Here is a 26,211-nt window from a genome sequence, read left to right on the forward strand (position 1 = left end):
ACTCTGGGCAGGAGCGTGTGGGGAGGCCTGCAGGGGTGACAAGTCAGCATCCTAGAAAACAGACCAGCTCTCTAACTCAGGTGCCTGCATCAGAGGGCAGTTATGTCACCTACTGAAGATCTGTGGAAGGAGCGTCTCATCCTTCCCCTGTACCCGGATCCACAGAGGCTGTGATCACTCCTCAGCCAGCCTGCCGGGCTTCTGGAGGTCACAGAGGCCAAGACGCTTAGGCGCCCCCGCTGGCTCAGGGCTGTAAACATTTGGTGACTGCCTTCCGTGGGAAATCAGTGATGAACCAGACAGACTCGGTCCCTGCACTGGAAGAACTACATTCTATTGAGGAAGACAGATAAGCAAACAAGAAAATTATAATAGTTGCCATAAAAAAGGATAAGGTGATGTGACAGTTAATAGGTGATTATTTTGATGGTTAGGTGGTCTCTCATAGGAGGTGAAAGTTAAGCCTAGATCTGAAATAGCACAGGGAGGTACTCATTTGAGGGTGAGGGGTCAGTAGGATACACACTCTAGGCGGAGGGAGTAGGTAGTATAAAAAAGCTCAGGGGCAGGAAGGAGCTTAATGGGCAACATGCAGAGAAGTCCTAGATTTTTTAAATCAGAAGGAGTTTGCACCTTATTCCAAGAGCCATTGGAAACTGTTGGAGGGTTTAAATCATGGGAGTGATTAGACTGTTTCTGGCCTGATGTAAAAGACTGAATATGGGCAACGGCAGAGACAGGAAGATGCGGCCGTTGAAGTGATCCAGGCAGACGTGACAGTGGCCTAGAGCAGGCGCAGGAGATGGGGGCAGATGGGTGTTCTGTGGAGGGAGAGTGACACGGGGTGCTCACGGATCGGATGTAAGGGGCAAGGAAAAGGGAGGAGATAAGGAGGACATCTAGATCTTCGGCTGCATCAGCTGGGAGCACAGAGGCGCTGTTGATGAGATCGGGAGAAGAAAGGATGGAGCAGCGAGCACCGCGAGTGTGGGGCGTGTCTGTTCTGAGATGTCTTGACTAGCTGCTCGTGTAGTAAGGTCAGGAGAGCAGTTAGATAAGTGGGTCTGGGGTTGCAGAGAGGGGACAGGCTAAGGAGGGATGCTTGGGAGTCATGGGCCCATAGACTGTAAAACCAAGATAGAAGAGGAGGCCACCCAGGAGGGTGGAAACGCAAAGGCAAGAAGGGACCAATGCAGCCGTGGGCACCCCGGAGGGAGCCACGGGCAGAGAGGCTGAGGAGGAAAGGCAGCAAGACGGGAGGCGGGAGGCATCCCGGCAGCTCCTGGAGGGACGGAAGAGGGCAGCTGCTGAGAGGCGGCACAGGGGGCATCTCTCTGGCTCCAGAGAAACACAGATGAAAAGAAAAATCATTCCAAATCCCCTTCACCTAGACTGTTTTGCAAAATCTCAGAGTTAGCCCAGAACCCTTGTTAATGAGACGTAAAATAGATCTTAAAATTTGGCATCAAGTGAATTCATGAAGGTGAACAAAAATGTCACCATGGATGAGACTTAAAACAATTTCCAGAGCTTTTATAATTGAAAAGGTGAGAAAATTGTAACATAAGCAAATGTCCATATTTAACTTCAATGTTTATACAAGAAATGAAATGTTTCGTCTGTTCATTCAGGAAGCATTTATGACCACCTACTACATACAAAACATCATAATAGGCGACAGGGAGTGCATGGGCCTGTGGCCCAAGCAGGAGGGTAAAGAATGTCTGAAAATAACAACCATGGCTAACAAACCCGGCGCCTTCTGTGTGGCGGGCTTGTTCCTGGGTGGTTTATACGTAACAACTCATCTGTTCCTCACAGGACCTTAGGAGGCAGTTACTATTATTCTCCTTTTTGCATAGGATGAAACTGAGGAGGATAGGCCCCAAATAATATTTTAGGAGGTGAGAAAGCGGTATGTCACGAGAGAGATACAAAGTCGAATGCTCCTGCTCCCTTCTAGTTACGTAACAGTGGGGAGCTTGCCGCTGTCAGGAGCTCTCGCAGCATTAAACTGCAAGCCACAAACTGTGGTGCTAAGGCTGCCATCCTTTGTTCTCTCAGATCATTAAGGTGAGGCTCCCTGGCTAATTAATGAGTGAGTTGCGTATCTCAGCAGCTACCCTTTGTCTCTGCCCATTTAGGAACCTCAGCTCTGCAGGGGAGGAAGCACGGAAGCAAATGCGGTCCTGTGAGGGGCTGGTGGACTCGCTGCTGTACGTGATCCACACGTGTGTGAACACATCTGATTACGACAGCAAGGTCAGTGCCTGCCTGGCCGAGCAAGGGGCGCAGTGACAGGTGACTGCAGCTGTTGCATGCTACAGTTCGTTCTGGAGTCTTGCGCCTCTCTTCCTTATTAAGCTGCACTTCAGATTAAAGGGAGAGTCTCTAAAAATTACAGGTTAACAGGGGCATGACAATTTAAGCAAATAAACTTAGAACCATGAAAACTGAGTGGTTCTTTGTGGCAAAGGACCTAGCGCACGGGAACAGGGTCCTGACCCTCTCGGTGGCTCTCCTGGGCTCACTGTGTGATTGATTGCCGCTCCAGTTCTGTACTTGCCACTGCTAGACAGATCCATCTGGATTTAAGTATCAACTGAATGAAAGTTCCTGGTCGAGGCACTGTGACCCTCCACCTCTCCACTCTTCTTGCCCCAGTGTAGTCCACCGCCGCCCCCATCCCAGCACAGCTTTGGACACCCTGCTCGACACCCCTAGCCTTGGCCTTTCACCCCCTCCATCTATTGCCCTGCTGGTCAGTCTGTTTCCAGAATGAGCCCTCTATTTTCTGTAGCCTGCCCTGGCACAGGGCGTTCCGCTCGTCATTGTCCAGCCTCACAGCCCTCCAGATTCTGCCCCAGAAGCAGGGGCTAAGGAAGGTGGGAAGAAATAGGAAGAAGGGCCTGAATGCACCAAGGAGTTCCGAGGAGGCCTGGGTGCTTGGTGGACAAGGAGAGGCCATAAGTAGGTCCTGGGTCATAAGTATGGGTCTGAGAGAGAGAAGAGTGAATGGTAGGCTCAGGGAGAAGGTAGAGGAGGTGATAGGCAAGTTTTTATTTGAACCTCCTTGAACCACAGATGTGCAGACAAAATTGAGAGGAATAAGAAAGCTGGAAGGGAGCTTGGTGGGCAAAACCTGAGCTGAGTTTTAGATGCTCTTGATGAAGTGACAGTTGGCTTTCCAATCAGAGGTGTGGTACATAGACTTTAAGGAGCAAAAGATCATGTACAGAAGGCAAAACATCAACAGAGGAAGAGCTCACAGAACTTTCTGCAAAGGGAGGGCAGTAGACAAAGATGGGGCTTGGGGGTGGCTGTCCCCAGGGGGGCCGGTTGCCCCGTTGCCATGGTGAAGATTCCAGTGGTTAGAAGGAGTGAGGCTCTGGCAACCTGGGTGCATTTCTGCCACAGCAGCAGCCTGAGAGCAGAAACACTGGGCATTTTCTGCCCAGAGCTTTGTACATTTTCATCAGCATGAACTCAGATCCTTAGATGTACTGAGCATGGCTCTGCACTCTGGTCATTTAGGTACCCCACAGAAATTCTAGAATCATAATTCTTTAGGTTGTTTCAGGCTCCATAAGTAAACAGCTCTTTCATACTCTACATGGGTCTAATGTCACTGGTGTTCGTTCGGTACAGAGGCACTTTGCACTAATGTGCTACGATGGTTTTAATTACACGCCGTGTTGGGTTGCAGACCGTGGAGAACTGCGTGTGCACCCTGAGGAACCTGTCCTATCGGCTGGAACTGGAGGTCCCCCAGGCCCGGCTGCTGGGGCTGAACGAATTGGATGACTTACTAGGAAAAGAGTCTCCCAGCAAAGACTCGGAGCCAAGCTGCTGGGGGAAGAAAAAGAAAAAGAAAAAGAGGACACCACAAGAGGATCAAGTTAGCATTTAATTTGACATGAAACTGTAAAGTTTCATTTTTCTGGGAATAAGAAATCACGTATCTGGGGAGAAAAAAGTTTTCTCAGGATGTAGTTTTTCTACAAAGCCAGAGCTGAATCCAGCAGAGGGAAGTTTTCAAGCGTTGGGGCCTGTGTTCGTGGGCGTCCGCTTACTGTGTGCTCTTTGTCTTGTAGTGGGATGGAGTTGGTCCTATCCCGGGACTGTCAAAGTCCCCCAAAGGGGTGGAGATGCTGTGGCACCCGTCGGTGGTAAAGCCGTATCTGACTCTTCTAGCAGAAAGTTCCAACCCAGCCACCTTGGAAGGTTCTGCAGGATCTCTCCAGAACCTGTCTGCTGGAAACTGGAAGGTGGGGCGTCTTCCGCTTGGCCACACTTCTTTCCATCCGCGAGTCACATCAGCAGTGGCGGTGAAAGAGACATGGTTGTTTATAGAGTTTGGGAAGGGGTGGGAGGAAAAAAGGAGGAGCTAGCCGTTGGCTCTTGGTTTGCAGTGGTGAGTGAGTACGGCCCTCCGCAGGGGAGACAGACGGCCAGCAGGGAGGATGGGCAGATGAAGTCAGTGCAGGGCGGCCTCCAGGATACGTGTGCTGTGGGGTCCTGAGAAAGGACATCCAATCCAGCCTGGCAGGAGAGGGGGAGGGGGGAAGGTGTCTGGAGGGAGGTGCTGCCCAAATGGAATCTTTAAGAAAGAGCAGGTTTAGCCAGCAGTCTGAGGTTGGGGGTGGACAGGGAGTGATCCAGGTAAAGGGGCACGAGGAGAAGGGCCCTGAGGTGGGGAGAGCTCAGTGTGGGCGGAAACCATGGGCTGGGGCCTCAAGGGCAGGGCTGGGAGCGGCCAAGCCTCAGGAGCCCGAACCTGACGGCAGACCAGAGGGGCCGCTTAAAGGGTTCAAGCAGACAAGGGACACAGACTGGCAGATGGGGACACTGCTGGATCCCTTCTGCAGCCGTGCAGAAGGGGAATTTGAAGAACAAGTAAGTAGAGGCTGGAATTCCCCCGGGAGCCAGTGAGAGATGCCGAGGGCCTGAGTTCGAGGTGAGGGTGGGTGGCGCCGCAGGGAAGGGGGAGCTGGGCCACGGTTCCTCTCTCAGACGCTTGCAGACCCAATGTGCAGTGAACATTCCCACCTCCCCGTGAAGTGCATAACTTCTCTATGCACCTGAAGGTGCTTTCCTACTGTTACCACTATGAGCAAGTCCTCACAACTTTATAAAAATTGTCCTACAACATCCCAGAGAATCCTTCTCATTGTCACAAATGTTTCCCTGACAGTGTATCTTAGTAATTATTATAATACTTGGTTTTGGCTACTTCCGCCATCTTTCAAAATAAGAAACTTTGGGCCACTGTGTTACCACAAGAGAGAAGAGCATCGCTAGGCCTAGGTATGTTTGTTTCATGCAGCCAGCTGCTGTAATGAATTACTCATACAAGCATGGCCTCGCCCGAAGCCAGTGTGGTTGTCTGGCCATTGTTCTGAACTCAGGTGCTAATTAATAATAGCTTAGCATCTAAGTGCTGCCTCTGGACCAGACCCCTTCACTTTGAATCCTGGTACCTCTAATTAGTAGCCAGGGACCTTATTCTCTCCTCAGTTTCTTCACTGTAAAGTGGAGATAATGCCTGACTCATGAGGTGCTGTGAGGACTAAATGAGGTAAATAATGTGGAGGACCTAGGACAGTGCCTGGCACATAAGTATTCATAAAGAAAATTTATGTTGGTGACCCAGTGTTCACCTCTGGCTTCTTGTGACCCAAGGGTCATTTGACGATAATAAAAAGGGCGATAATTAGAATAGTATGAGATATGAGTTGTGTAGAATTTCGTTTCTGGGATCATTTAGTGAATGTAAGTTAGATAGATGGCCAGCTCATTTAAAATATAAACATTATATATTGAAGTGATTTCAAAAGTATCTAAAATAGTAAACCAAAATATCACACCTTCCTTAAGAAAACAAGATGACAGGGCCTGCAGATGTTACCAAGCCAGAAGCGGCTTGGGGAGCAGTGGCGACTGTAGCACCCCAGGAGGGAGGCACTCCGGGCTGGGCCGAGCTGGTTGGTCTACAGAGGAGAGACGGACCTTAGTTCTGTCCGGCAGGTACGGACAGAGGAGCTGAGAAAGCTGCCTGAGTGCTTCACCCTATGGAAACTCATGGGTTTCATGTCCCTCCTGTAGATTTAATTTGACCTGGAAAATAGGAGTATTCATTTCATATGTAGAAGGTAATAGGATCTTTGAAATGCATCTTTCCCTCTTTCTTGTATTATTAAAATAATCTGTTCTGCTGTGTATTCAAGAAACTGAATGGTCAGTCACATATTTTAATGTTCAAAGTAGCACAAAGGCTGACAGATCTTTGTCCTCATGTCTTGACCACAGCAGGAAATTATTAGATGTTTTATGAGTGACATTTCTCAATTAATCCAAATTTTGAAAGATAATTTGCATTGGTAAAAATGTCAATGAAAGCCCAAAACAAGATGAAAGACCCATTTTTGAATGTTACATTTCTTATTTTTGTGGCTGTTTCCCTGATAACTTCACATTCATTTCCAATTCATATGGTGCACATAATGACTCTGTATAAACTTTCCTCATGGTCACAAGAGAATTTCTTGACTGTGGATTTAAAAAAGAAGAGAAAGCTAGCTAATCTTGAATGAGAATACTTTTTACACACAAACATACTTTTGCACCAGTGTATATATGAATTATGTTTGATGTTTTGGAGAAATCTTTTTCTTCTGAGGCAAGGGATTTTTCTAGCAATCTCTTTGAAAGGTTTCTGAACTCGAGGGTTGCAGAGAATATAGGGGAAAAAAAAATAGCTTGATGGAGACAGGCTCTCCTTTAATGTCACTGATCAGTTACTGTCTCTGCCCTCCTATTTATAGCCTCTGGACCTGGCATGGGGCCAAAGGCAGAGAAGACACGGATCCATCCTTAATCATGCTTATGTATCTGAGGTAGAAAGTAATCACTGCCTTCTCTTTTCTGCACAAAAATATCTAGCAGATGGTAGTTTGAGATTCACAGGCTTTGGGATTTCTTTTTAAATAAGTCATCCTAGCCTATCTTTATCCCCAGCTATGGTTTTCTCTTTACTGACACCACAGATTTAATCTCCAATTGCAAAGAAAACACTTAATCTATTAGTTCATCATCTGAGAGTTGAACTTGGTTTTATATTACTTATTGTCTTGTTTTTCTCATTAGTTTGCAGCATACATTCGTGCAGCCGTCCGCAAAGAAAAGGGGCTCCCTATCCTTGTAGAACTTCTGAGAATGGATAATGATAGAGTCGTTTCTTCTGTGGCAACTGCCTTGAGGAATATGGCACTAGATGTTCGCAACAAGGAGCTCATAGGTAGGTTCTGGTGACAAGGTGAGCTATAAAGAGAGAATAACTACATGTATAAAACTCTTCTTTGGATTTATAAGTATACGACATCTAAGATGCTCAGCAGCTGACTCCTACTTTCCTGGCTTCTTGGTGTATTTGGGTGCCCTTCACGTGGTCTACCTGTTGTGACCATTCCCTTTCAGCAGCAGGCAAGCTCATGAACTAAACACTGATCAGGGGAGGTAAAGTTTCAGAGACGCCAGCCATTTCAGTCAGAAACACTGCAACATGACAACACTGCTTGATAAATTTGGTATCTCTCCTTCCCAAGAGAGATTCATGTCTTGAACAATAAAAAATTTCTTAGTTCTCCCTTTCTAATCTTTGAAACTGGTAACTGCTAATTCCCCAACACTAGCATGTTCTAAATAAAAAAGGAAATCATATGAGTGATTTGTAGCTTTTCCCTCACAGAACTGGGAAAATGCTCACCCTAAGGTAGAGCCACTGTCCCAAGGCCACTTCCACCCCAGGGCAGGGTCAGGACTATGGTAAGGCCAGTGAGGCACGTGGGGTGCAGACCCCAGGTGCGTCCAGATGTAGGGTCAGCCCCTGCGTGAACCTGACAATGCATGCCTCTTTAGGTTTGCCCGCCAGGCAGCTTAGCTTGCTTGTCTCCAGGGTGCTTCCACATCTCAGGCAGAGTCTGGGGTACAGTAGACCTCAGGTCAGACCTGGGCCTACTGCTCACTGGCTGTGTAGCCTGGGGTGTCCTGTACTGAGCCTACTGGCCTCAATTCCTTCATCTAAGTTGAAAACCCCTCGTTGGCCCCACCCCTGAAAGGGAGCTTCCATCCCGCCGTCCTTGCTGTGAACATGAAATGAGAGGGTGAAGCGGCTCCCGAGGAAGCGCCTGTCTGCCCACCAGTGCCACAGCTGATGACAGACGTGGGTGAGAGCGTGGAGGGAGCTGGGGGCACAAGCCGGGGGATGTGGAGAGCAAGGGCAGTAACATTTGCCTTGAGTTGCCGTGAGGACTCACCGTGGCAGTGTACACGGAAGCCCCTCACACAGTGCCTGGCAGAAGTGCTCTTCCCAACTAGTGCCCAGATTGACCTGCTTTTAACACACTATTGCTTTGCCCCAGAGAGGTAAGGAGCTCCTTCCATGCCCTGTTCACGCAGTCCAGCTAGTGCCTGATTCCAATAGATTGGCTGAAACTTTTAATTTCCATGCCTAATTGAGAGAAATCCTTCAGGTCCCTAAAGAGATTTTTTTTTTTAATGTCTTACTTGTTTTTATTTTTTTATTAAAGAATCATTGATATACACACTTATGAAGGTTTCACATGAAAAACATTGTGGTTACTACATTCACCCATATTATCAAGTGCCCCCCACACCCCATTGAAGCCACTGTCCATCAGTGTAATAAGATGCCACAGAGTCAGTACTTGTCTTCTAAAGAGATATTTCTTAAGTTATTTTTGTTACAATTATAACAAGCACATAGTTTGGTAGTTCTTACTGCTGAAAAGTAAAGAGTTGACAACGCATTTCTTCTGACCTGTCGTTCCACAACCGGGACGAGACAGGCGGAGAGCAGAGGGTGCGGGCCCACATCACCAGCGGCGGGAGGTGCATTGGGGCCCCGGGGCTGACACCACCGAGGCCAAGCCCGCTGGGAAAAAGAATGAGTATTCACTGCAGCCTTCTCTCAGTGCATCCTTGTGTTTTCCATAAATGTCCAAACCCCCTTTTAAACTGTCAGAAGCATTTTTTCTCTCCACCTATGAGGATTTTTTACTCAGCTGAAACAGTCGTGAACTGTTTCATGAATCACTTTTTCTTGTTTCCCTGTGAAGAGCCCTTCCTTCCTATGAGGTCTGAGCCCCTCCCAGATTCAGTATTTGACTCTAATTTACCCAGCCCTGCTGTTCCTAAGGACCATCCCTTCCTGCCCCAGCACTCTCTCCTCCCACCCATCGCCAGCACTAGCGTGGGCTTCCTCTCCACAGCCATTTCTCACAAGGAAACAAAGTTTTGTCACTTCGCAAAAGTTACTGAACACTCAGCCGTGTCCAAGCAGCCCGGCTGTCTGGAGCTGCAGGCTTTGAGGGGACCACTGGGCTTCCGCACCAGCCGGGTAGGCTGCCTCACCCCAGACCCCGGGAGGGCAGTTTGAAGGGGTGACGAATCACATGGCGTGGACCTTGGCCATTCATGAGTATTCACGATCACCAGTGCTGATTCCCACTGGTTCTTAAACACCACATTTATCTTCCAACTTACAATGTCATCACTGTTTTCCCCTCTTCATAACAATGTCCTCTGTGAGTAAGCCAGCCTTCCCTTTGAAATGCCGTAAATTATGCAGTGTGTAGTCAGGGCCTGTCTTCTGCTGCATACCAGTGTGTATAAAAAGGTCTTTGATAAAAACCCCTTTAGTACCCACACTCCATTATTAGCATAAGAAAAAAAGACTAAGAAAATATTTACTTGAGCTTAAGTTAATTTATTTTGTTTGTAGTGCAATTATTCCAGTTTGTCAGTTGGTAATTGAAATTGAAAAAGCTAGAGATAATCTTTTTTGGAGAGGAGTAGGGGAAATTGAGTGACTCTATAGAAATGCTTCAATAGCTGGGGGCCTCCCCAGCCTTGTCCCATCAAGAACTTTATTATTGTTGTGCTATTCCTGGGAGATAATGTGCCCATAATTCTAATACCATAGTTGTACTTGAGTCTTCTTTAAATGAAACATGTTGTTATCACTGTTGATGTCAGACCAGCTGATAAATCCCCACAACTTGATAAAAATGTGTAACTGTACCCTGTTCACATATTAAGATCCAGAAAATTTTAATGAAACATGTTTGGCAGCCTTACATGGTCCAGCCTGAAAACTTATTCAAAGGTAAATTGTTTTAAAGCTTGAAGAGGAAGTCAAGGTATTTTTGATACATAGGAATTACATCAAGAATAAAATTTATCATAATTCCTTTATTTCTCACTGTTAATCAAAGTGGTTGAACTAAAGCAACTTGATTTAGTTTACCTAATTTTATACATAGATTTACATTTCCTTTCAGCATTTTGCAGTGATGTTTTATAAACCTATCATTTCTTCAAACGGTGTTGCAGTAAATGTTAGCTTTCCCCTTACAGTTATAACATCTGTCATTTTCTTTGCTGTGGGCTTTTTTTCCTGTGATTGTGTCTTTGAGGTTTAATTTTTAAGAAACTACGCACTGTCAGCATCTTCCAATAACTATAACAAAAACACAGCACCTTCTGAAAGTAGAATGAAATCTTTTGCGTTTGGCAGGTAAATACGCCATGCGAGACCTGGTCAACCGGCTTCCCGGGGGCACTGGCCCCAGCGTGCTGTCTGATGAGACCATGGCGGCCATCTGCTGTGCTCTGCATGAGGTCACGAGCAAAAACATGGAGAATGCCAAGGCCCTGGCTGACTCAGGGGGGATAGAAAAGCTGGTGAACATAACCAAGGGCAGAGGAGACAGGCAAGTCAGCTGTAAGGAGACGTGAGCCAGAGGCCCTGTTTCCAGGGACATCCTGTGATAAGGGCCTTTATCAAAAATGTTCCCTATGGGAGGGGGTTTATTTCTGCATTGTTTACACACCAAAACACTCAGCAGTCACCAGCAGTTAAAACCTGTTTTGCTGGGAGAGCCATTTGTGCTCATCTGGCCCCTTTTCTTGTTTTTACTTTATTGTAACACCTCTGCATTCATTTCTGTCTGTAAAGCCGCACTGGATTGCTCTGGCTCCCAGAGGAACAGAGATGCCCTGATGAGGAAAATCTGGGGGTACCGTATCTCCTTCACTTTGGTCCTGCTCCAGGCCCCAGGGCCTCTTGTTACTCAGGAGCATTTCGAATGCTCAGTCCTGGGACTGAGTTCCTCCGCCGGGTGCCCGGAAAGTACTGAAAGCAGTGCTCTCTGCATCAGGGCCTGCTGCCTGGCCTCAGGACCGGCCCGGGCATGGGTCAGACACACCCCTTTGCTTCTGGGTGACACCTACCTGATGAAGCAGGGGAAGGAGGGGTTAGAGCACTGGCAGCAAAAACAAGGTTTTTTGTCCCAGAGCTATAGCAGTGACAATAAAGTTGCCTCAGTATCAGATCAGAGAATCCTTCCAGGAACTGGGAAGTAGGGTGGCTTGGCACCTTGGAAACACAACAGCCACCTGATCTGAGTAAAATGGCATCTCTCCACCCGTCCCTTGCTGCTAGCCGGGCCTTCTCTACCTTATCCTCTCCGTCTGCAACAAAGCCTGGCCTGTGCTAGGTGCTCAGTAAATATTTGCCGAGTGGCAGTGCTACAACTATTTCCTATCTGATCATTTAGTTTATACTTCTGAAGGAATTTCTAAAATATAAGAATGATGTAGCAAGCATATTTCCCCAGGAATCACATCTATCAACTTAACCATGTTACTGTTCCATCCTTTCCTTCTTGTGTGCCTTTGTATCTCATTAGTCATAAGTACACACACTCCTTTTCATTTCAAAGGGATGCAATGTAGCAGATAAAACGAAGGCCCCCTTTCACGAACGCCCCCTCTCCAGAGGTAAACATAATCACTTTTTGTGCTCCTAAAATTTTGTCAGGCAGCCTTCATTTGTGAAAGGCGTAAGAAGCAGCTGGAAAAATGCTGAACCAGTGCCAAAATGTGTGTATATTAAGTTATTATCCAGTGTAATCTTTTTTCCAAAATGAGATTCTGAAAGTCCTGGAACAACTCAAGTCACCGCCTAAACGTGCGCTTACGTCTCCTTAGGATCCATTCACCAGGTGCTTAGTGGCTGCGTGCTGTGCGCTCCAGCAGTGAGCAGATCCCACGCAGCCCTAGCGTCAGGCAGCTCACGTTCCTGGGCGAGGGGGCCGAGGTACAGCTGGGCGAGGAGCAGCCTTAGCCCGTGGGATGGCAAAGTCAGGGGAGGTGATGTGGCCCTCCGGTGTGAGGGGGACTGTCGCAGCCTCAGAGAGGGTGGTCGGGGTGTGGGGGCCCAAGGCGAGAGTGCCTTCTGAGCGCAGACCTGGAGGAGGCGGCAGAGGGAAGGAGTGGAAGGGCCCTGAGACAGGCGCCTGGTGTGTGATGGACGGGAGGGAGCCTGGGGCTGGAACAGAACGAGTTAGGAGGGGAGGGGGAAAGGTCACCGGAAGTTGCAAACCCTGTGGATCAGTTTAAGGACTTTGACTTCTACTCTGGGTAAAATCGGGAGCCACCAGAGAGTGTTCAGCAGAGGAAGGACGCGGGCTTACTTCCCTTAAAAGGATGAACACCAGCACCCCACCAAGGAGACACTAATGGTGGCCACCGTTCTGGGGACGAGAAGCGGTCAGTCCTGACGTGGTGGAAGGGTAGTGTTAAGAGTTTGCTCAAGAACCAGGTGAGCAGTGTGAGAGGAGGAGAACATCAAGGGTGACCGACTCCATCCGTGGTCTTCAGCAGAAGAGACCGCAGGGCAGAATTGCCGCTTAACACGGGGGAGCTGCGGGAGCGCAGGTTTCCCAGGGAAGACCCGGCGTTCGTCTCGGACACTGCAGATGTCCAGCAGACACCCACATGGAGCATCTGGCCAGCAGCATATTCTATTTGAGCTGGTCTCCGAATAGAGACAGATCCAGGCTAGAAATAACAAATGTGGGAGTCATCGGTGCATAAATGGCACAGTTAGAGAAGTGAAATGGACTGAGATCAATAAGGAAGCAAATGTAGATGGAGAAGCAGAGGCTTGAGGGCTGATGTCCCTCCTGGTCAGAGGTCCAGGAGATGAGGGGCCAGCAAAGGAGCCCAAGGAAGAGTAGCCAGAACATTCAGAAGAACATGAGAAGGTGGTGGTGTCTCAAAAGCCAAGCGAAGGAAGGTGAGCCCGTGTCAGGGGCTCCTTCTCAGGCACACTGGACAGGGTTGAGACTTGCCCAGCTGAGCAACACTGAGGTCATAGGCTGAAGAGGGGATGAGACAAATCAGAGACGAGAATACATGATTCTTTCAGGGAGTTGTGCTGAGAAGGCGAGCACAGGCACCTTCCCTTTCTCAGGAGTCAGGTTTCTGCGCACAGAATTTCTCTCTCAAAATACCCAGCCTCGGCGTATCAAAATGTATACCTGGCATGCTGCTGCTTTGTCCAGTGTTAGAGCAGAGCAGTCCTTGGTGCCCGCGTGGGCTCTGCCTGGCAGGCCTCCACCCCAGCTGCCCAGCACCCACGACAGGGAGACCAGTGTGTCAGCAGGTCAGGAGCTGCTGAGACCGGGGTGGCTGTGAGGTGCGCAGACCCTGCGAGCTGGCGTGGGAGTTTGACACCTCCTCTCTGGGCGTTTCTTTACCGTGTCTCCTTGCTCTGTGGTCCATTTTGAAAACACCAAATTTAGAAAGGCTTTGAGGGGTTGGTTTTCCCTGGTTCTGCCCTGGGCTCACGGAGATCACCGAGAGGAGGAAGTCCTCGGTGAGAAATGAAGCGGAAATGCCCCGCCTCCGGGAACAGAGCGCAGCCCTGGGCATCAGGCGCCCCTGTTCTGTTGTGAGGGGCCGCGGGGTGCTTACAGCTTTGCTCACTTCTCTTCTTCACTCGCTTCCTAAGAGCTTAATTGGGAAGATAAGGAGCAGAGGAGAGCAGATTTTCCAGTCTGGTTGTATGTACATTTGCAGTCAAGTTTTCAATGTTACAATGAATTCCAAAGAGAGAGGTATTCATTATCCCTACGGCTCCCTCCCCAGGCCCTGACCCGCCCCTGCGTGGCCATCTGAAGGCCTTGGCTGAGGCAGGAAGTTGCACTTCCACTTCCCTTACCGGCAAAGCCACTCGTGGAGGAGGAAAATGCAGTGACACACAGAGCCTTCAGAGAAGGAAATTAATAACTGACCATATTTTCAAATCACACATTAGAGCCCATATGTATAGTTGTTCACATAGAGGTATAAATTATAAGACAGAAATGAAGGCATTTATATAAAGGCCTAAAATTGGGGGGGTGAGAGGACACTTACATTAACTTAAGTGGGACAGTCCTCAGACACTCAGGATGTGTGGTCGTGGTGGCATTAATCGCAAAACTGCAACCAGGTCAGCCCCTTGGCAGGCACAGGAGGAGGCCCTCAGCTTAGGAGGTCACGGGCTCATCCTGACCACGGCTTCTCGCCAGCCTGAGAGTCTCGCTGTGGTCCTTGGGACCCTGGCCAGCCCTCAACTTGACCAACATGGAGGTACAGCTGATCGCTTTATGGTGTTTTCTGGCAGCGGCACCCATGCCCTCTGGTCCCAGGGGAGACGGCCTCATGGGCACCGGTTTGCAGCCTGAATCTCTTCAAGTGGAGCCTGAGGCTGAGCCGCCCACATTCATTACCATCCCCGCTCTCTTCCTAGATCATCTCTGAAAGTGGTGAAGGCAGCAGCCCAGGTCTTGAATACATTATGGCAATATCGGGACCTCCGGAGCATTTATAAAAAGGTAACTTACAAGAATAGCTCTGGCATAATTAGCATTCATCAGAGCACGCATTTTAATCATTTATTGTAATGAAATGTCATTATTCATTTTGAGAGGTTTCTCTTTCTCTTTTTAACTCCGCAGGATGGGTGGAATCAGAACCATTTTATTACACCTGTGTCGACGTTGGAGCGAGACCGATTCAAGTCACATCCTTCCTTGTCTACCACCAACCAACAGATGTCACCCATCATGCAGTCAGGTCAGTGGGTGAACTCCGCCTCTCTATGAGGATATTTCTGTAGCAGAACATTGTTTCCCAGCCAGAAAAGACTGAACGTAGATAATTTAAGCCTGTCACCTCCAAACATAGGAGACATGTATTTGCTCTAAGCTGAGAGTCTCTTTGGCAATTACACACTGTTGTAAACAACAAGCCCATTTTCCTCCTCCCATTTTAAAACATTATGCAGGTTTACCAACTGCAATGCATACAAGTATCCTGGGGCCCACCGTCCCATTCCCACCCCCAAGATTTTGCTTCAGTAGGTGTGAGAAGGGGCCTGGGAATCTGCATTTGACAGGCTGGCCAGGTGCTGCGGAGGTGGGCCAGTGAGGAGCCCACTTAAAGAGCCACAGGGTGGTGCCTGGAAACAGTGGCCCTGCCTGCCCACTGGCCAGACATGTGGAATCTCCTCCAAAGTGATTTTTTAGTTTTCTTGATGAGAACTCTTAGAAACAGGAGCCTTTAGACACAACCTTTACACATGCAGCCTGGGAGAGCCGTGATCTCCCCCTGCATTCCCCTCGTCACTAGTTAAAGCTTCACCCTCTGGCTGCATTCCAGACCCCCAACCTCCAGGACTAATAGGAACAGGCCCTGCTAATGGGTTTACAGGAATTCCCTTTGATATATAAGTGGGAATCTTGGCAGCAATGCTACCTACTTATTGGTGGTGGTTAATTTGGTAGAAAGAACATTTTGAAACTCAGACTAAATTTTTCTACATGTAAGGCCAGAATAGTACTAACAAACTGAGTCAGTCCCTATGAATTTAATTCTTTACAAAATGAAACAGGAAAAGTAAAAATTTTTTTTTTTTGGCTTTAAATCTCCCATTCTGACATATAAATATTATCTGTTTTATTCAGCTGTGCTACTGCTGGCAGCCTGATTTCTCATGTGGACAGGGGTGGCCAAAAAGACTAATAAATGACTATGGTTCTTGCCACATAATTGGGTATCTCCACTTGTACCACGATTTTAAAAAATTATCTGTGCCTACTGCACATGGCTTATATTTATATCTCAGTTTTTAAAATATGAGTTTTCTTCAAAGAGACCTATGCTTGCTTTCTGACATCCTTGCTGAGCTCCCAGGTGTAGCTGGAAGCTGTCTTACATAAAAGTGCTCAGAATGCTCAGGGACTCAGGAATAGGGTGCCGGGAAAGCAAGAGATTTGGCTGCTTAACAAAAGGCATATGTACAGGCCAAAGACTAATTTCAGACAGATTAGGACAGAGTTACTAAGCAATGAACTTGTTTTGAGGACCGCTTAAATACGGCAGTGTTGACGAGCCCTGTCCAAGTTCCCAGGCACCTTTTGGATTCTGTGTCAGAGGTAGGACGATAATTCACACTTGCTTCTCCTGTTATTCTAAGGGCCGAGCATCTGCCCTGTGGCCCTAGTGTGGCAGCGGGCAGCGGGGCACTTTTGTGGATGCCTCACTGATGCAACTGTGAGAGGCAGGCAGGCATGTTCCTTGTTCTCCCTTCTAGAAAGTGAGCAAGGTTTGCGGCACGGGCGCACTGCCCCCGCCCAGGCACGCTCACCCTTATTTAACATGGGGCAGCCCTGTGTCGGCAACATGACTCAAGGGAAAGTATTTCACTGTCATCTCCCCCAAATGCATCCGTGCGTGTGAAACCGCTGGCAGCAGGGCTGGGCGCTGCTGTTCTCAAGCAGACCAAGTGAGTAGGCAGCCACTTTTATTTATAACAGACTTCAGTTCAAGCAAGATGAGTTTTGAGTGAGAAAAAGAGAAAAAAAGATGTACGGTGTTTTCTGTCTGTGCCAAAGTGCCCCAAAGGCGATCCATGGAAAGATACAATATTATTAAAATGTTCGGCTCAGGCTGGGGTTAGAAAATCCTCTGGGCCTTTGTGAGGCTCTTGATGAGCCAGGCTTACCGAGTTTCCATGACTTCCCCAACAGCTGATCACCATAAAAAGAATCAGAAATTGTACGGGCTGGGCACTCTTCATCAAATGCATTTAGAGATGCCAATATTTTTGAAATAATTAGAAATCCAAACATGCCCTAAAACACCTGTTTGCTGAAGAGCCAAATACATAAAGGATAATACATGGCTTTTTTAGAAACAACTGGACTGAGATCATAAAATAGCAAATGTAACTCTTGCATGACCACCAAATCACTCAGTTTCCAAGGCCTGATCGAGTCCTGGGCCCACTGCTGGGGAAAGCTGCCCGGTTCCCGCACGGGGCCTCTGTCCCCGGGCAGCCCGCCAGGAGCGCAGGAATGGCCTGGGCTGATTCCCGCAGGTCCCCCTGCCAGCTCCCCCTCCGGTCTTCAGATCACACACCCGTGAGAGCTGACTTTTAGTGCCAGCTGTGTGGCACTTGTAATGACTGACCTTGGTTTTTCCAGAGAGAGTTTTTCAGAGACACTGACAGCCTGATTTCTCTTCATTCTCCTCTGTCTCTCTCCTCCTTGTGTCCCTCCCTTCAGTCGGCAGCACCTCTTCCTCACCAGCACTGTTAGGAATCAGAGACGCTCGCTCTGAATACGATAGGACCCAGCCACCTGTGCAGTATTACAGTAGCCAAGGGGATGCCGCACATAAAGGCCTGTACCCTGGTAAGACGCCGCTTGGGTGTGCCATAGAGTATCCCCAGAAGCCGGGTCCCCAGGCACTCGGCCAGGGGCCTGGGAGGTAGCCAGTGCCTGCGCTGAGATGGTCCCCCAGCAGCAAGTGTTCCCTTCTCTCTGTTTTCTGCTTCGGGGGCCAATGCCTTTTCCACTTGTTTTAATGAAAACAAGCTAAGGTAGTGGTCTAGTGACCACAACTAAAAAAAACACTATCCAGATGAGAACTGATTTCTGGCTCCCCAGCGATACAGTTCATTCCTCCCACCCTGCTCCTGAACTGTCTCCCTGTGCGTCCATGTATCCGAACCCTGAGCTCTGTGATGCTTTGCAGGGCCACATCTCCTAGGCTGGCTCCTCTCTTAAATTCAAAACTGAGAATGGAGATCAATTTCATTGACATTTCTGCAGAAAAGAGTTTGAATGAATAACAAAATTATAATGTGATTCTCCTCAGAATGATTATTTTTTAAGAATAACAAAAGTAATGCTGCATAGTATTAGTGTTTTTCTGTCCCATTCACAAAGCTGTGCATAAAATTTATTTAAAGGATGCCAGCCCGAAGGGTTACCAAGATTTCATATTGTCCCCATTCTCAACTATCTTGCAAATTGTAACTACTCTAGAGGTTTCAAATAAGGCGATGTGACTGAGCTGCTAAAAAACAGAACTCCTTGCTCAAAAAAAAAAACCTATTTATAAAAAAGAAGGAAAGAAAAGCTGGTGGCAACTTAACTGCTGGGGGAGCAGTCTTAGTTGTGCTGTTGTCTTTGAAATTGTGATTTCTCAAAACTGTTTACTAATCGACTGTTGTTACTATGGCAATTAATAGCTCAGACAGTTGCAGACGCTACATTTCAAACACCAAGCTCTTTGCAAAGGAAATGTACAAACTAAAGGGCATGGTTGCTTGAGATTTGTAGCAGCCTGCCTTATTTTAAAGATCGCCTCTGCTTTATTTAGAAGATCACCTCCTTAGCATGCACACCCTTCTGTATCTCCTTTGCTTGCTTCAATAAACTCATTTGCCACGAGTATGTTTCATTTTCCTCATTAAGAAAGATTAAAACTCTTTGCTAGCCTTAACAATAATAGGAGGGTAACCAGTGACATCATTGGGAGTCTGCTGTGGACTCTTGAAGACAACTATCTGATTTACCAGGTTCTTGTTGTTTTAAACACACTTATATACGGCAGACACCAGACGGCCTCCATGTGGCCAGGCTGCTTAGGACATGCCTGTGTCTGCTCTCCAGGGCCTGGGATGTTGAACCAAAGCTGTTCTGAAGGCACAGAGCTCACTCCAGGGTGTTTCCCTTCTCCCGCTGACCAGGGCTCCTGTTTGGAGCCAGGGAAATCTTTACAGGTGTGAATAGCTCCCCACAGTGATGAGAGACTGAGAAGGAACCCTTTGGGTCAGCTGTGCAATGGCATTGCTCTTTGGTGAAGCGTACACATGGCCCATTTTTGCCATATTCATTAGCCCCTCACAGCCCTGGGTGAGCAGCAGCCAGGCTAGTCCCGGGAACCCAGGCTGCTGACTGTTGGGGGTCTGCTGGCCCCGGGGAAGGCAGGCCCGGTCAGGGTCAGCACCAGCCCTAGGTCAGGGCACCCACACAGCCTAACGGACTGGAATAATGAGCACTAGTTTTAATTTCATAAAATATTTTCTTACAGGCTCCAGCAAACCTTCACCAATTTACATCAGTTCCTATTCCTCACCAGCAAGAGAACAAAATAGACGGCTACAGGTGAATTTGCAATATCATTTTTACAGAAGGCCGATTAGCAGGGGTGAACCCAATAAGGGGGCCATGCGGGGTGACTTGCCAGATCTGGGCCGGCACTGCAGGCCCCAAGGAGCTCGCACTGGGGCTCTCGGCCCCTCGGGGGCTCACCTGTGGTTTACACACATCACCTCCACAGTAGCCTCGTGTGCTTGAACATGCAGACCGGTGGTGCTGAGACCATCAGGCCGCTGATGGGAACCAACTGAGAAGTGTTTATCTCATGTGCTTTGCCCAGGAATTTCCTTTTCCCACCTTTTTTTCTGTTAACCTCTAAAACCACCTCCATTCTCTGGGTAGGGAAAGTTGGTGAGCACACTTGATCTTCCTGTCCCGTAGTTCTTTGTTGTACACCTTATTCTCCATCTTCATGACCCCCCCCACATCCAAGCCTCTGCGATGTGAAGACACTGAGTCCATGGCCAGATCGTGTTAGTGTCAGCAGTCAGAGTGGGCTCGGTCAGCCCTGCTGGGTGGGAGCCCACCCTCTGTCGGGGCGGGGACTGATGGTTGTGACATACCACCGTCTGCTTCAGTGGGGACCTCCAGTTCATCTCAGCACCCCCTGATGCCATGTCCACCCAGGTCATCTGATCTCTCCCCTTACGTACCAGTAAAACATGAATAACTGGAGTTTCCCAAACAAGCCTGTATCCTGTCCTTTGGGTAAGGACACTCTAAGACCTCCCTCCATTTCACCGCCTTTTTCCCGTAGGTGAAAGGAAAAGGACTTCTGAAATCACTCCTAATTCTAGTATAGTGTTTTAATCAAGAAAAATAGCATCAGGACCCTTAACGTAAAAAGAACTTCTCTCTGATAGAATGTTAGAATGCATTTTGTTCCAGAACATGATGCTGATACCCATGTGGCCAATTTGTTGCATGTTACTAACGGAGAGCGGGGCGTATGGTCAGGAGGAAAGCAGACTTAAGAACCGTGATGTGAAGGTTTTTCTCCAAACACATTTGAAGAAAATAATAGGAGGTCAGAGATAAGACAACACAAGAGGGAGTGGGGCAGGATGCCCTGTGTGGGCGCCTGCGTGTGCGTCCCCTCCTTCCTTACAGATGGGCTTAGTAGCCCTGGCTCGGGGACGTCTTTAGAATTGCATTTGCTCATGTGTCTCTTCTCATGTTACTACCCTCCTGCCTGGATTACTTTCTAGTTTAACAGCACATCAGGGTTTCCAAAGCGTAACTCTTGTTCACCAAACTACACATTTCTTTTAAAATTGAGGGATGGACTCAACCTTTATCTCTGAGGTGAATATTTTAAAACATGGTTCTGCCGCTGTACAACTACACAAAGCCCAAAAATCCAACTTCCAACCAAATTCATGTGCTCATAATGGTTTCCCTGTGCCAGAGCGAACATCAAGGCCGTCCTTTCGCTGGCCATGCCCAGGTCGCAGGCAAGTCCACGGCAGAGCCTAGCACCGGGCCTCTAGTAAGGAGAGAGGTAGCTAGAGGCTATCGGGGGTCCTCCTGTGGTGCTGACTTCGGGAGGCCTTAGGACAGGACTTGAGCAAACTCTGCCAGGCCACCTGTAAAGGCAGCTTAAAGTCCTTACAGTCCACTAGTGAATGTACACCAGAAACAACTTTGAGCTGCAAGTCCATAAATAATTGACTATTGCTTTAAAAATACAAACAAGCCCACACTAGTTTTCCTTAAACATGCATTTCCAAAAACTGCTCTGATTTATTTGCTTTTTCATTCTGTCAACAGCATCAACAGCTGTATTATAGTCAAGATGACTCCAACAGAAAGAACTTCGATGCATACAGATTGTATTTGCAGTCTCCTCATAGCTATGAAGATCCTTATTTTGATGACCGAGTTCACTTTCCAGCTTCTGCTGATTATTCAACACAGTATGGACTGAAATCAACCACGAATTATGTAGACTTTTATTCCACTAAACGACCTTCTTACAGAGCAGAACAGTACCCAGGGTCCCCAGACTCATGGGTGTAGCATCAAGATGCTCAGTAGAAGAACTCTTTCTTTCTAACCTTGTTTGGATTGAGAGGAGAAGTCCATCTTGCTGATTTGTTGATGAAATGTGAAAGTGAAATGGAAGGAATGAGTGAAGAGCTTTTTTTTTTTTTTTTTGAGGAATTGTCAGGGAAGTGAGGAATCCTTTGGGAGAGAGGACTTTCTAAGCTCTATTTAGGTGTTAGATCTAATTGTAGATTCTGTAGTCTGGTGACGGTGTGGGTGATGTGATGAGAGGTTTGAGAAATGGGTGAAATGAGATGGGGATGTGTAGGTCAAATCAAATTAAAGATGATTTTTTTAATGTGAATAAAGTTATGTTCTGATAGTTTGTACAGAAAAATAATAAAATGGATGCCCTTCATGTTTTATTGCTATAAGTAAATGTCAAGGTTGTATGCTATTATGTCTTGTAAATTTCTTTTGTTGGTGTAAATATGGAAATGCCACATTGGTTAAGTGCCATCATTTGTAATGCAGTGTGTCATTTGAAAAGAGATCTGAAAAAACCGACAGCAAACAAATGGGAAACCCAAGGAAATGTTAGCAATTAAAAACAAATTACAACATCCTTTCCCCCCATCCCCCAAAATGAATAGTGTATCTCTGAAGCACAAAGCCCAGCCTGGTTCAGTGGCGCCATGTCCGTTCCATGCCTCTTTCATAGGACACTTCACTGCCATTTTCTATGCACATGAAAAATAAATGTGGAAATTTCATCCTTGGAAATTTGTTCCCTGTTCTTTTTTTAATTTTTTTTTATGTGCAATCACAGAAAAGCAGATTTAACAAATCTGAATCTAATTGCTTGTTGGAAACAGTTTAAATATTTCCAACTATTTTGGACTTTCACTAGTTTTATACAGTTAATACACTTTGTGAGATGGACCATACCAAAAAATTGAGGCTATGAACGTCCTCCTCTTTCTCTTACAGTATTTTTATTTCTTGGGATCTGTTTTGAATCTAGTGCACATTGCCATTTTACCAGGTTTTGTTTTTTTCCAGAATGCTGTATGTATTTAAGAGAAATTACATCTGGCAGCCTGGCCCTTATTGTCAAAGGCTCCTTTTGGCATCTTATTTATGAACTCAAGAACTATGTAAGAACAACTTACTGGGTAGCACCACTGTGGTAAACCAAAACAAATTCTAGATAATAATTTTGCTAATTCCATGAGCAACAATGAATCCTGGGTGAGCAGCAGGGTGGGGGAAGCCCCACATACACGGTAGGCAGGGGTCCTGATAATGCCAAGCAGCATTGCTTACAAGCGTTTCTCCATTTGGAGATGAGAGGCACCTGCCTCAGGAGGCCCCAAGTCTTGCAGTTACAGCCCTGGATCTTCCACAGGAAATGGCCCACATGGCAAGTCAGCCCCAGAGGTGCTGACTTAGCCCAGTATATCCTGCAAACATGATATAAATCTTACTAAAACGAGTACTTACATTTGTGAGTATATGGAAAAGACCCAAGGGCAAAGTGCTTTTTATCCCCTGGCCGAATGGACTGCAGCACCAGAGAAGGATCCTAAGTGAAATGGAAACCCGAGTATGAGAAGGAAGATTCCCGGTGGGCCGGTTCTGAAATGACCTGTGAGCCACTCCCACCAGCAGGGCCCAGCTTTCCCTGAGGAACCTGCAGCAGGACATGTGAGATGTCTGCTCGCCCTCTGAGCTTTGAATCGCTGACTTCCCTGAACCTGATGTTTCTGTGTCAGAGTTCAAGGCCCTCACTCAGGAAGTCAGGAATACAGGAGGATTGCCTGACAGCACCTGGCTTGCTTTTTGTGACCTCCTTAGTCTTTGGGGTAATTTAGTGGACCCAGGTTCCTGACTCTGAGAGGCAGCATTTCAGAAAATCCAAATTTGGGTTGCAAAGAAGTCCTCACTTAGGCCTCCAGTCATACCTCCTAATGGGGCCACAAAGAGTCCTGTGGGTGACAACTGGGCAGAAGATAAGATGCCCAGTAAGGCTCCCCTTTGTGACCAGAGAAAAGATACTGCATCACTGATCAAAACGTGGAGCCCACTCTCCCTCCACCGTGTAAGAGTAAGCAAGCTCTGCAAAAACCAGGCTGACTTGCTAGTGCTGTGCTAACGTCCCCAAGTGACATGTAGGACCCAGCCTTCAGGTCTGCCCAGCACACCTGCAGCCTGACTGCACACTAGGAGGGCCCCTCTGACCAATCAAAACCCCAGGAGCTGGGGCCCAGGCATCAGGATTCCTGCAAAGTTCCCTGGGTGACTGTAATGGGCAGCCAAGGTAAGAGCCACTTACCCCACACATCCTTCCATCACTACCTACCTGCCCTGAAAATTAAGTGGTTGTGTGAGTGTGGGGGGTGGAGTTGGCCTGGAGGAGTGGTAGAGATTTGGAGTACTATAATTGAGATTTTAAACTTGGAATTTCAGATACAAGGTTTTTCTTCTTGAAGTATGTATCATTTGCCTATGCACCCTTGTTTAAAGTATGTCCTTTGAAGCCCATGGAAGTTGCATGAGCATCAGAAATGATGACCTCACAGACCCGCTAATGAATCCAGGAATCCATCACTGGCCAATATGTGTCTGCATGATGACTGATTCTTGCAGTGAAATACCAATAGCTCACTTTATTGAGCACTATGTGCTGTAAGTGTCACATACATCATCATTTATCTCTCAGTGAGTGTACGAAATCTGCACTGACATCCCATTTTATGGATCCTGAAGCAAACTTGGAGGGTAACTTGTTAAGATGACACAGTGCTCAGTGGCAAGGCAAGTGAATACCACAATCTCTCTTAACTACAATGCAGTGTTTATAAAATTCAGTGGTTTAAGTTCCACCTGAGCTATTATTTATTGAAATTTTTTTGTTGTCTTAAATTTGCCAAAGGAAACTGTTACTATTCCAAAGAAAACACCATCACTTGCCATAAATGAAAGGTAACCTTAAAAATGAACAATTACGTGTCTTTGTACCACCAAAATTCATTGTCTACCACCACTGGTGTTACCTGAACCTCACTTCGAGAAACTTGGTCCTGATTCTGATGTATATGATCATTTAGATTGGGCTGAGAACTCCCCTTGAAGGAACCTCGTGAGCCCATGTCTGAACGTATGTCCATTAAAACAAAATCTGCTACTAGGTGACCCTCTTACTTTGGGGCCTCATATCTTTGATATGATAAGATACTTGCGGAGGAATGCGTATCAAAATCCACTGGATGGCAGTTTTATTTCCATGACCAAACCAGATTATAAGGAAAAAATATTTGTAAACTTGGCCATTGCTGGTCACTTACCGGATTTTTTTAAACTGTTTATAACAGCATTATTTTTGATAGCCCAGAACTGGAAACCACCCAGACCTCCAACAGGAGAATGGATAAACGAATAGTAATATATTCATGTAATAGCATATTAGCAATAAAAAAAAAATGAACCCGAGGTACTCACCATAACAGACTATTCTATTTCAAGACCAGGAAAACTCATCCATGGTGACAGAAATCAGAACCATTGTCTCCTCCAGGGGTGAGTACTGCCTGCCTGAGAACTTTTGGAGGTGATGGAAAGGTGCTGTATCCTGACTGGGGCAGCTCTTAACATGGGTACATACACTTATCAAAGCTTTTCAAAATATCCACACATGACCTTTGCATTTCACCATATGTAAAATTTACCCCCATAAAAAAATAATCATTAACACAACTTCCAAAGGCACCTGAGAAATATGTGATGACATCATCTAAGACAATTTTATAACCTAGAATCAAAGTTATGATTCCCAGTCCCCCTAAATTGAGAAAAATGCAATTAATGTATTTCAAGCTGTACAGAACATCCACTGAGAGCAGTGGGGGAGGAGGGCACTGAGAGGACATGACCGCTGACTGACCCTCGTGGGGACCTGGGCAATCAGGGGCTCCTCCCTCCCTTCCCTGTGCTTGGGCTGTGGGTTCTGCTCACCTTCCCCGATATATAAACTTTTAAGATTCTAGCAGATGGATATGGAGATCTGCTCATCTTGTGGCCGCCCAAGACAAGCCTGCTAAGTTCCCTCCCTGCCACCTGCCCATTTGGAGTGACCAGCCGCTTTCTCCCGTCTCTTTTTCCCCCCGCGTGGGAGGCCTATCTGCAAACCAACAAGTGCATTTCTCAAACAAAAGATTTTAGCACAAAATTCTTTGTAGTTGTATCACAAGTCTATTTAAATTTGAGCAATTTTAAATTTAACCAAGTTAAATTTAAGCAATTCTAGAAAATAAATCTTTGAAAAGCACTATATGGAAGTGTTCTTCTGAATGAGCTATGATTGTTCCGATTTATGGGTGTATTGACAAGACGAGGTGAAATTCAGGCTCGTGTTTAGAGAGACATGTGTCACCCATTTTCCCTAATGATCCAGAGAGATGTGTAAGTAACACCTCACATACTTTCATGCTACTTGCAGGGAAGGAGTGAAGGAGGGGAGCCCTTTGAGCAGGGTGCAGAGGTGTTAGCAGAAAAACAAACAGGTCAGTGAAATCAGAGGCGGAGCAACTAATGGGATTTTTTTAACTCTACACGTGCAGAGCTGACTTTGAATTCAGAGGACCCTTGCTGTAAGTCAAGAAAGCCCTTGCTGGAGAGGAAGCCAACGGTCCTATTCTCAATTAGCATGCAACCGGGGAGGGAGTCGGAGGACAGTAAGGGAGGCAACCCGTGCTGGGAATTCCACAGGGAAGCTCCCCCACACCATTGACAGCTGCCCTTTGCTGGCCTGTGGCGGGCTCAGAGGCCATGAGCTGCCACCCACACAGGGGAACGCTTCTCA

At 47.1% G+C, this 26,211-nt stretch overlaps 1 protein-coding gene across 18 annotated transcripts in view; it reads left to right on the forward strand.

Annotated features, from left to right (window-relative positions):
• Positions 1-22,133, forward strand: part of PKP4 (plakophilin 4) — a 222,016-nt gene extending 199,883 nt beyond the window's left edge. For 12 of the 18 annotated variants that reach the window (XM_073241495.1, XM_073241494.1, XM_073241499.1 and 9 more), the window contains 11 exons: positions 2,145-2,262; positions 3,707-3,898; positions 4,095-4,268; positions 6,825-6,896; positions 7,147-7,297; positions 10,598-10,793; positions 14,663-14,747; positions 14,871-14,988; positions 17,481-17,609; positions 19,297-19,370; positions 21,135-22,133. In XM_073241495.1, coding sequence (XP_073097596.1) covers positions 2,145-2,262; positions 3,707-3,898; positions 4,095-4,268; positions 6,825-6,896; positions 7,147-7,297; positions 10,598-10,793; positions 14,663-14,747; positions 14,871-14,988; positions 17,481-17,609; positions 19,297-19,370; positions 21,135-21,383 — 1,558 coding nt within the window. In that variant the 3' untranslated portion in view covers positions 21,384-22,133. The remainder of the gene's footprint in view (positions 1-2,144; positions 2,263-3,706; positions 3,899-4,094; positions 4,269-6,824; positions 6,897-7,146; positions 7,298-10,597; positions 10,794-14,662; positions 14,748-14,870; positions 14,989-17,480; positions 17,610-19,296; positions 19,371-21,134) is intronic. The other 6 variants (XM_073241500.1, XM_073241501.1, XM_073241505.1 and 3 more) reach the window with 4 other exon arrangements.
• Positions 22,134-26,211: the final 4,078 nt, after the last annotated feature.

This window comes from Manis javanica, chromosome 7 (assembly GCF_040802235.1).
Source record: "Manis javanica isolate MJ-LG chromosome 7, MJ_LKY, whole genome shotgun sequence".
NCBI lineage: Eukaryota > Metazoa > Chordata > Mammalia > Pholidota > Manidae > Manis > Manis javanica.